This window comes from Hippocampus comes, unplaced genomic scaffold (assembly GCF_001891065.2).
Source record: "Hippocampus comes isolate QL1 unplaced genomic scaffold, H_comes_QL1_v1.1 scaffold86, whole genome shotgun sequence".
Lineage (NCBI taxonomy): Eukaryota > Metazoa > Chordata > Actinopteri > Syngnathiformes > Syngnathidae > Hippocampus > Hippocampus comes.
In genome coordinates, this window is record NW_017805882.1 from 2,937,922 (window position 1) to 2,948,908 (window position 10,987).

General features: G+C 40.7%; 3 protein-coding genes across 6 annotated transcripts in view; all 3 read left to right on the forward strand.

Moving 5' to 3' along the window:
• Positions 1 to 2,276, forward strand: part of cp110 (centriolar coiled-coil protein 110) — a 14,836-nt gene extending 12,560 nt beyond the window's left edge. For 3 of the 4 annotated variants that reach the window (XM_019889467.1, XM_019889466.1, XM_019889468.1), the window contains 2 exons: positions 861 to 943; positions 1,596 to 2,276. In XM_019889467.1, the coding sequence (XP_019745026.1) occupies positions 861 to 943; positions 1,596 to 1,752 (240 nt within the window). In that variant the 3' untranslated portion in view covers positions 1,753 to 2,276. Of the gene's footprint in view, positions 1 to 860; positions 944 to 1,545 lie in introns of all 4 variants that reach the window. The other variant, XM_019889469.1, reaches the window with a different exon arrangement.
• Positions 2,277 to 4,125: 1,849 nt separating this feature from the next.
• Positions 4,126 to 9,049, forward strand: sirt7 (sirtuin 7). The gene is made up of 10 exons (XM_019889186.1): positions 4,126 to 4,302; positions 4,392 to 4,529; positions 4,982 to 5,086; positions 5,170 to 5,240; positions 5,333 to 5,405; positions 5,482 to 5,580; positions 6,004 to 6,240; positions 6,684 to 6,764; positions 6,886 to 6,992; positions 8,049 to 9,049. The coding sequence occupies exons 1-10, from the start codon at positions 4,198 to 4,200 to the stop codon at positions 8,254 to 8,256; spliced, it is 1,224 nt and encodes a 407-aa protein (XP_019744745.1). The 5' UTR covers positions 4,126 to 4,197; the 3' UTR covers positions 8,257 to 9,049.
• The window catches only part of pcyt2 (phosphate cytidylyltransferase 2, ethanolamine), a 12,771-nt gene continuing 10,509 nt past the window's right edge, over positions 8,726 to 10,987 (forward strand). Inside the window, exon 1 of the mRNA XM_019889188.1 lies at positions 8,726 to 8,736. The gene's annotated coding sequence lies outside the window, so the exon portion shown is untranslated. The remainder of the gene's footprint in view (positions 8,737 to 10,987) is intronic.

Genomic DNA, 10,987 nt, shown 5'->3' on the forward strand with positions numbered 1-10,987 from the left:
TATATATATATATTTTATTAAGCTGCAATTGGTTGGTGACCAGTTCAGCCTGCTTCTCGCCCGAAGTCATAGGCTCCAACACACCGGCGACCCTCCTGGGGATAAGTGATACAGAGAATGGACAGATTTTTTTAAAAGCCGTACTCCAGCATAATTCTCATAGATGTTCTACTGTATACTGTACTGTGATGTATCTAATATGATTTTAGAAATACTATTACTGTACGCACTGCTTTTATTGGACTTTAAGAGTCTGTGCACTATACAAGCGGTCCCCAGCGTTTTTCCCCCACTGTGGACAGTTCATAATAGTACAAATGTTTCACGGACTGGCAACCATTTGTGAATGATGTGCATTCCCTAGGAGAACATATATGCTCTTCTACAATTTTTTTTATATATATTGCAACATTTCCGTAAGGCCTTAAAAGCATTTCCGCTGACCAGTGGTCGGGGATCACTATACTATACAGTACCTGTATTTGATTTGTAGGTCATGTAATAAATCTCTCTGTTGACAAATACCCCATTAAAAAAAAAAAAAACTAAACAAAACTATCAGAGCCTAAACAAACCTACTCTAAAATGTATTTACAACTTTTTGGGGACAGAGTGAATTACCGGTTACTAAACTAACAAGTCAAGGTACAACTACATTAATTTGGAATTATAAAGATTTGCATTATTTGATCCAGTTCCGTCAAAAGCAAAACATTGGCTTGTCTGCCGATGAATTACTGTAAGCACAGCTTTTGATTACAGGCAGCAAAGATTCAAATGTTAGTTGTATGCGAATTTCTGTGCTGTGTCTGGGGGAAATCACAGCAAGACAATACCAACGTGTGTTTTTGTTTGTTCAGATGGGGCACACAAGCTGTCCAAAAGGAAGGAGTTCTCTGTCTGCCGCAACTCAGAAGTCACTCCTGAGAAAAAGAGGCATCTTGTGAGTTTTCCGTTGTGGACATTTGAGTCAGAACCAGCTCATTTCATGAGGCCGCCAAGCCCAGCAAATTAATGTCCAGATGGAATACTCAACTACACTCTACCACATTTTAAAAAAATATTTCAATAACACTATATTTAACACCTGAGGCCTTGTAACACAAACGAGTCACATGACCAAGGATCTTCAGTGTTGTCCCATGAAAAGATACAGTGAAACCTCTTTGCAAACAACCCTTTTTACGAACTTTTCAAGTTACACACACACGCACACACACACACACACACACACACACACACACACACACACACACACACACACACACAAAAAGATGTGTCTCTAGTTTCCTACATCTTTCATTATGTGAACCCCAAATCTGTTTGGGGGCTAGAACAGATTAATTGCATTTTCATTCATTTCATTGGGGCAATTTAGCTCAATTTACGAACGTTTCGAGTTACAAACGAGGTCATAGAATCTATTAAGTTTATAAGTTGAGGTACCACTGTATAATAATAATAATATTTACAAAAATGTGAACTTTGAGATACTGCATATGTTCAATTTATGCTTTGATTTAAATAAAACATTTTGTATCACAGACAGAACCTATTGTCAAGCAGCTGAACCATTGACGTCTTTTACCCACCAGGATCCAGAAGAAGGTGTCAGAAAGACGCAGGGGAGTTGTGACGACTGACGACAAGACAGGATTCATGAGCGAGCAGCCACTTGACACAAAGCGAGGGCGGTTGAGAACAAAGCCTGCAAAGAGCTCTCAGAGCTTCTTCTCCTGCAGACCCCGATGACACATGCTCATTTGGCCCCACTAAGAACTCAAGTGTATATTTCCCAAATCTGGACTCCCTTTGAACTACTGTTGTGTCTTCATTTCCGTAGAAATTATAAGATACTTTCACATCGACGCACTGATATACCGGTAGTTGAATCTGCGAATGGGATTGTTTTGTTTGGATCCAAATATTTTAAACATCATAGCTATGCCAGTGACTTCAACACCAGCCTTGGGTTCATCAAATATTTGCTCTCATGAAATAACAGAGGAAACAATTGTTGGCACTACAGAATTATTGTCTTCTCTTAAAGAATGTTATCAACTCACTGAAACAGTGATTATATTACAGTATTTTGTGGTCCTAGTTTTGGACAACCAGTACTGTACTTCAGTAAATCTGCTCAACTGTTGCCTTCATTTTCAGGCCTGGATTATTGGTTTGCTTTCCATGTCTACCAAAAAAAGCCTCCAGAGTGAAGTTTGTGTTATTTATGTTTGTAGGTTTTTAGTGTGATAATAAAGGTTTTTACAACATGACAATTGCTATCCGTGCGTACTGTGAAGCAAACAGGGTGCCCTCAGTACCGATGCAAGATATTTCAAGGTTGTTACTTAATTTGCACAGTAAACTAGTTTGCTCAGCTGGGATAGGCTCTGGCATGCTCATGACCCTACTGAGAATAAAGCGGTTCAAATCATGGATGCGTTTAGTACCATGGCCTTTAAAATGGTATGACTTGGGTCAAACACTGACAAGCTTCTCACAATCGTGGGCAGGAATTTTGGCCCATTGCTCCCGACAGAACTGGTGTAACTGAGCCAAGTTCATTAGCTGCCTTTCTCAGACATGCCTTTTCAGGTTTGCCCACCCTGTACATTTTCAATAGGAATGATGTTAGGACTTTGTGATGGCCATTTGGAAAATCATTCGCGCCCAAACTTAAACTTCCTGGAGGATGTTTTGAGATGTCGCTTCAGTATTTCCATAAAATGTTCTTTGCTCATCATGCCTATTTTGTGAAATGTGCCTGTCCCACCTGCAGAAAAATAACCCCACAAGATGATGCTGACACCACAATATCTCACAGTTGGGATGGTGTTCTCGGGCTTGCGAGCTTCTCCATTTTCTTCCAAATGTAATGATGCTGATTAAACTGAACAATTTAATTTTAGTCTCGTCAGACCCTAGCACACATCTCCAAAACTTAATGCATTTATCCCCTACATACAGTTGCAAACTCTGTCTTTTTTTGGTGGGGTGCGGGGGTCATTTCTTCCTGGCAGAGTGGCTTTTCAGCCCATGTTGGTACAATACTCATTTCACTCTTACCAGCTTCAGCCAACGTTTTCACGAGGACTTTTGCTTTTGTTCTTAGGTTGACGTACACATTTCGGACCAAAGCATGTTCATCTCTGAGATACAGAATGATTCTCCTTCCTGAGGGTTATGATGGCGGGGCATACCCATAGTGTTCATACTTGCGTGTAACGGTTTGAACAGATGAATGTGCCACCTTCAGGCATCTGAAAATTGCTCCGAAGAATGAACCCGACTTGTGAAAGACACAATTCTCTTCTCTGATTTGACTTTCCCATGACTTTACACAAAGAAGCAGTATGTTTAAGGTGTGCCTTCAATTACATTACCCGATTAACTCAAATATTGTCTATAAATGTCAGAAGCTCCCAAAAAAATGACATTGTCATCTGTTTTTCCTAACTTGTTTGAAGGCAGTCATTTTACTGTATGTAAATTTGAGACTTTGAAGAAAGTAATCAAAAAATGCCCCCTGCCCCATCGCTTCATTATTCCGGAATTCAGGAAATACAAATAATTTTGGCAATCCCTGTTCACACTGCGGAAGACGTGTGTATTTATATATACCATGTGTGAACTTCTGGTTTCAACTTCTGGTTTGTATATGGCCTAGAAGTGTGACAAGCATCACGATTTCTTTTTCTCAGTACAGTATACGGCTTATGGAAGTTAATAAGAGGAAATATTTTGTGACCAGCATTTTGTGTTTTCTCCCTTGTGCCAAGTTATCAAAATGTTTTTGTTATAAAATTAACAGTGAAAATATCTATTTAATTTTACTTAGGTACATTTCAGAGTTTTTTTTTACTTTATAACTGATGCACATGAGATGAATCAGAACTTCTACATTTACAAAATCCTTTTTTCACAAGTGTCTGTTCTTTGGTGGAGTATTTTTGCCATATCTCGCAATTATGACTTTACCCCTGCAGTTGGTATAAGAATGTGTACACCCCCGAAAATGGAAGACTGATTAAACAATAGTTTACAGGATTTACGAGTTACAAAGCGGCGGGCGCACTCCGAGCCACAGGGGGGCGCTATCCGCTTTCATGTCGACATAGACGAACATCCGTCCGGCTGTAGTTAAAGGGAGCCTTGTTTTGAAAACGGAGCCACTTAGCTGGTCAAAATCCCGTAATGGCAAACCAGACAGACCGCGCTGTTTCTTCCCGGGTGGAGAGAAAAGCTTTACAAAAGGCCAAGATAATGCAACGAGAAAACGAGAAGGAGATAATTAGGCTGGTACGCCAAAACAGAAAAACGACATGCAAATGAGTCGACGTTAGTTCCGTTTTAGCTGACCGTGGTTGATCTTTTCTTTTAAACTTCAGGTTAGGCGCATCCTGAAAAAACCTGAGGCTGAGAGGTCGGAGGAGGACACTTCTGTGCTTGTGCTGCACAAAGACACGGTGGAGGAACTGTGCAAGAGAAAGATCCGCAGAATTGAACTCCAGAGGAAGCAAGAGGAAGTAAGACCGGCTCATACAAGCTTTGTCCCCAAGCAAGACTGTTCTGTATTTTTCACGACTCCGCTTCCATTCATAATGCAAGTTAGTTTATTTGAAGACTCAGAATGTGATAGACTCCAGCTCTCCCACGACCCTTACGTTAACAAGTACTTTCGAGAATTGATGGTTGTGTCGAACCACAAGGGATAGATGTTCAACCACGGACCTGTACCTTGCGGGGACCTGTACCTTGAGGGGATTTTTTTTCTGGGTTAAAAGGGATTATAGACGTGAAATGGTTGAAAGGGAGTAGCTTGCTGCTTGATGTGTAAACAGTTGTTGTGGAGAGGATGGAGACATGACTCGCCTTCGTCTCCTCGAATCGTCAATTACCGCACCTTCACAGGTGGTTGTGTAATCTTTATTTTGTACAGCAATTTATGAACATATTTCAACGTTTTTATTTCTTACAGTTGTTTGATACTGCTGATGACCTGAAAAGTAAAGTGTGGCACCTGGCAGCGGCAGTCAAACAAGCAAAACACTTGGTGGTTTACACTGGAGCTGGAATAAGTACTGTAAGAAACTCGCGTCACTGTTCTTTGACATTATATTTCAAGATCTTCTGTCTGGCTAAAGTATTATTTTATTTTTTTGGTAGGCGGCATCCATCCCTGACTACCGAGGGCCCAACGGTGTTTGGACACAACTGCAGAAGGGCCGCGCTGTCAGGTGTCTTGCCTATTGTCATCTATGATGGGACTTTATTGTACACTGTAAGGTTTCTGATGGGACCATTCCCCTTTTTATCTCTTTCCGAACAGCTCGTCTGACCTGAGCAAAGCAGAGCCGACACTCACACACATGTGCATTAAGATGCTTAATAAGGAAATGCTGGTAGGTTTAGCCTATGTGTAGCAACATGTAATGGTAAATATTTCACGCGTGATTAAAAATGTGCGTGCTTTTAAAGGTGAAGCATGTGGTGTCTCAAAACTGTGATGGACTTCATCTACGTAGTGGTCTTCCCAGGCACGCCCTGTCTGAACTTCATGGAAACATGTTTATTGAGGTGATGCGCGCGCGCGCGCGCGCACACACACACACACACACACACACACACACACACACACACACACACAAGCTGTTTCATGACACCCCAGTTAGAGTTGATTTTAAACAGGGTCTTAACTAACTTTTTTGTGGCTGGTGACTCGAAAACTGACCAGCCAATCAGAATTCCCACCAGACTTTATTGATTGATTGATTGATTTTAATTTAGCTCCACTGTTTTTATCGACCTTCAGACTGTTGTGTGAACTACTTATGGGTACAGTATTTATTGGAAATGTAATAGTCACTGGCGCTTCCCCCTATTGGATGTGCTCGGGCAGCAAAACCGCCAGCACGCCTAAACCTCTGATCCTAGAATCACCCCTGGTGTGCTTTATTGCCTTTCTTTTCTGAACATGTTGCTTTTGCCTCCATCTTCCAGGTGTGTACTTGCTGTTCTCCAGTCAGGGAGTACGTGCGTTTATTCGATGTGACGGAGCGAACATCCCTCCACCGGCATTCCACGGGCCGCAGGTGCTGCCACTGTGGCAGTGAACTCAGGGACACAATAGTGCACTTTGGGGAACGAGGAACCCTGGAGCAACCTCTCAACTGGAAGGGAGCTGCAGAGGCGGCTAAGATGGCTGACGTTATCCTCTGCTTAGGTTCCAGTTTGAAGGTAGTTCCTATCCATGACTTTGGTCCATTTTTTTTTTTTGGGTTAAGTTTCCAGTGTTTATAAGATTACTCGATCTCGACATGGGCGTAATTCAGATCAATTTTGAATTGATGTTATGACATTATTATTTGTCATACATTCAATGTAAAATGCTACAATTGTGGGTAGTGGTAAAATGCTTCAACTGTTTGCCAACGGCTTAAAAGAAATAAAAAGCTCTCTTCCATGAAACCAAAGTTTTCATGTAATGGGTTTGTGACCAAAATGTCACATTTTCTTCTTTGGTTTAAGCACAGCTGTAATAGTTGTAATCATCTATTTTTGGTCAACATACATTTTTCATGTACAATCACAGGTCGTATTGTAGGATACATTGTGGTCCTCTCTGGCAGTTGTATTTTTTTGTATTGCCTTATCTATGTTAAAACAGTTTCTCTGCGCAGGTGCTGAAGAAATACGCATGTCTGTGGTGCATGAACAAACCAGCGAGCAAAAGGCCCAAACTGTACATCATTAACCTCCAGGTAAAGTACAGTATTGTGAATGAAATGTAATATATTGTAATTGGTCTTGAGTGGAATAAATCGTGTTGCGCAAGTGTATTCATTAATTTGTAAGACTGCACTTGTGCTCTTTTTGTTTTAGTGGACACCAAAAGATGACTTGGCTGTCCTAAAAATCAATGCCAAGTGTGATGACGTCATGAGTCTTCTCATGGAAGAGCTTCATCTCCAAATTCCTGTGTATGACAGGTATGTCGATGCAAGTCAAATGCTTCTGTATTCTGTCGTCGGTGGTGGTGCATCAATAGACCTCTGTTGATGCGCTTATGACCCAACATTTTTTTTTTTTTTTTGCCGCACTAGAATAAAGTGTAATTACACATTCATTGTAGTAGATGGCAGTGACGCTCATTGAATTTTTATTTTTCAATTCAGGCAAATTGATGCACTTCAAATCTTTTCTCTGACGGACGTATAAACAATGTTAAGAGTTATTCTTTGTTGTAAGTTCATATGTTTCCTTTAATATTAATAAAGATGTTATGCGGGGATATAATGTTAGGTTGAGTTGTAGACTCTTGTTGTAGAGTTTAGAAAGTGATACCATTTATAATCGCGGCAGATATTTGGATGGGGTGGGGTGTGGAAGGGGCAGAATGTTTTCTTGTTCCAAGGGTGGGGGTGGCGTAACAGAAAATAATTGAGAAACACTGCAGTCAACCATCCTGCCGGTGCCGAGTCAGTCGACATCAATTGCGGTCCTTTCTTGAGCAATCGGCCAGCCAGTCTGTATTGTTGATTCAGAGTGGAATAACTATTGATTTTAAAGCACTTTCGAAGCTAAGTTTGCATCTTTGCTTACAGACGCTCTTTGAAAGCGGGCTTTTTGGATGGCATAAGAATGGCAGGTGGCAACAGAATGAATGGTATTAGCTGTTACTTGTGATGATTTTGCAAGCGTGAGTGTGACGCTGGAATAACGCCATTTTTACAGATTTCAAAATATCGAAAGGCCTTTCATAATTCAAATCTCCTTTTGTAATGTCTTTAAAACTCAGTTTACATTGCAGGTTAACAGCAACCGGAGTAAAGAAATGCTGCACTGAAGACAATCATTAAAATAATACGCCAATCATACATCCAATCTGCTTAGCTTGACAACGATCGCGGACAACTGGCCAATAATACAATCATAAATAACTAACTTATTTTGTGTGTTGTTATATCTACAATGTGTACATTAAGTCCAACAAGTCACACAGGCAAGGCACTGATGAAATGAACTATTTTGTTTTGTCTCTTCAGGGCAGAGGATCCCATCTTCAACCTTGCTGCACCTCTGCGGCCTGACGATGAGGACAGCCACACCCGTGCGGTCATTGCTCGCCACGCTGGTTCGCCAAAGGAGTCGTCCTTTGGTGAACCTGGAGGGGCCGCAGAAGCCACGGCGGTGCAAGGTGGTTGGTTTGGAAGAGGCTATGGCAAAGGGAGGAAGAAGAAAAAAACAGCCTAAAGGTGAATTATGGACAAGAACATTGCAGCGTACCAGTGATGGATCAGCTGGATTCATCGTTCGGTGGACAAGTTGGGATTGAGGTGCTAAGGTTTTTTTTTTTTTTTTTTTTCCTTCATTACTTATTTATAATATGTAAAAGACTATCATAGGATTTTGATATTAAACGTTGTATCAGTGGCTTGATATATAACCAGTTATTTATTAATGAGAAAAAACTATTGGATAATGGCTTTGTGAGCACGGTTTATTTTTTGATCACCTTTGGATCAAAGGATGGGCTCACTATTGTGCGTCAAAAGCTATTTTCAACATGTTTACATTCAAAGGTCGCTGAGGTGTAAGGGTGCTCCCCTGGGATCTCTCGTGGCACTGGGTGTCATGTGGAACCACAAACTCCTTGTTCAAAGTATTTTGGGGACTCTTCCCTGTGCCGCCATTAGGTGTGGTACAATGTGGTATTATTGCACCTGTACATGGGTGTGTATATATACATATATGGTTGTTTGTACTTATAAATCGACAGATTAATTTTCCACAACCACTCTCCAAGTCTATGAGTAAGTCAGTGCAAAGTCAACTTTTACTTGAAATTGAACTTTAGAGTATTAGTATTGCATGAAACGGCAATAGCTTTATTTCACTGAGCATAATTCATAGAAATTCGCAGACATGGTTCTTTGTGCTAGTAAAGACATGTTGCTTCCAAGTGGTAAATTACGTCAACAAGCTTTGGCAGCTAGACCGATGACAGTTTTCCGACAGATGTCTTGGGTAAAAAAAAAAAAAAAAATCTTGTTGTAATGAATGTACCTAACTTCCATTTATTTTCACTTTTTGCTGATGTATGTACAGGATGGCAATTGATTTGCGGTTTACTGACTTCCTGACCTCACTGACCTGTGTTTAATCAAGTTGTTGATCAGTGCTTTTACATTCTCTTTTTGATTTAAATCAAAGAAGTAGAGGTCCAAGACTTAACTCCTAAGTTTACAATTTTTATTTTGTAGTTTGTTGCCATTTACAGAATTGGGGTTGAAGTACATAACACCCATTCATTTGTCTCAGGATGCTGACATTGTGCACCATTTTGTAAGGTAACGGGGGGCCAAAGTAACCATATCGAGTGATGGGTCACCATTACTAACATTTGTGCCATAGTTACATGTGAAGATTATGTTCCTTGTGCATTTTGCAGAAAAAAATGGAAACATTCACCATGTGAATCAATAAACCATGCTTTATTTTGACATTGTTTTGTCATGAGACTTTTCAAGAGTTTTCTTACTGCTGGATATCACCATTCCCCCAATAATGTCACATCTTAATCTTGGATAACGTTAATGATCTAGGACATTTTTAATTGTTCAAAGACTCATGTATTCATGATGCAATTTATCTCTCAGCACAGTTAATCCTAACATCCATCCATCATTTTTTTTATAATGCTTGTCCTCTTTTTAGGGTGGTGAGGGAGCTGCAGCTTCTCCAAGCTAAATGCGATTCCATTCCCATTCACAAGTATGGACTCCGGAAGGGCCATTATGACTGACAACACATATATAAATGTACCGGTACTATCATGGAGAAAAAAAAAATCTAAAACCACCTTTGTTTCTTCCTTATCTTGTCCATCTTAAATGCCTGGTACAACTAATGATCGAATTCCCTGATTTTGATGGGCTTCCATTGCTACAAAAACACACTGGTGTTAAGTTTCTCACCTGTTTCACACATCCATTATCCCTCTGTTTGGCAATAAAATGGAATCAAGTACATTCAAAGTCTCTACCGTTGGCATTTTAATTGCCACAACTGCTACAATATTGCTTTGGGTGAAATCAGTTACTTTGGCAAGCTACTTTTGCCACAAAAACAAAATGGCATTGGGTTTCTTACCTGTTTCATAGACTACACCGCTTTTCAAATGGGAGACCCTTTATGAAAAATATCAATGGCCCAAAATAAATAAATGAAGTTCAAAGTATCCAACAATGGCATTTTTCCTGCACAGACGACACTATGGATTAAATCAACGATTTTGCTGGACTCGTCGCAAAAACAAAATGGTGTTGAGTTTCTCACCTGTATCACATTTTTTACCCCAGCTTCCTTATAGGACCCTTCAAAACCTGGCTCCAGGGGGTGGCTTAATGGCCCATGTCCAGGTGAGAGAAAACACCTTTCTCAACTCAACCCCACTCAACTGTATTTATAGAGCACTTTCAAATAGCCATCGCTGCATACAAAGTGCTGTACATGGAGCAATTCAACATATACAACAAACAGTAAAGCAAATCGGCAATAAAGATGGTAGAAAGCACCGAACAGCAAAACCAAGAACAAAACTAAGTCATGCTGAGTCAAATGCCAAAGAATACAAGTGAGTTTTGAGGCGGGTTTTGAAGATGGGCAGCGATGAGGCTTGCCGAATGTTCAGTGGGTGGTCATTCCAGAGAGAAGGACCAGCAACAGAAAAGGCTCGATCCCCTCTGAGCCTCCGTTTGGTTCTTGGTACTTCTAATAATGTCTGGTCCGCAGACCTGAGGCGCCGGGCAGGTGTGTAGGGGCGGATGAGAGGTAAGGTGGCGCGAGGTCATTTAGAGATTTGAAAACAAATAAGAGGATCTTGAAAAGAACTCTAAAATGTATAGGGAGCCAGTGAAGGGATGCCAGAGTAGGAGTTATGTGCTCCCTCTTACGAGTACCAGTCAAGAGGCGAGCAGCGGCA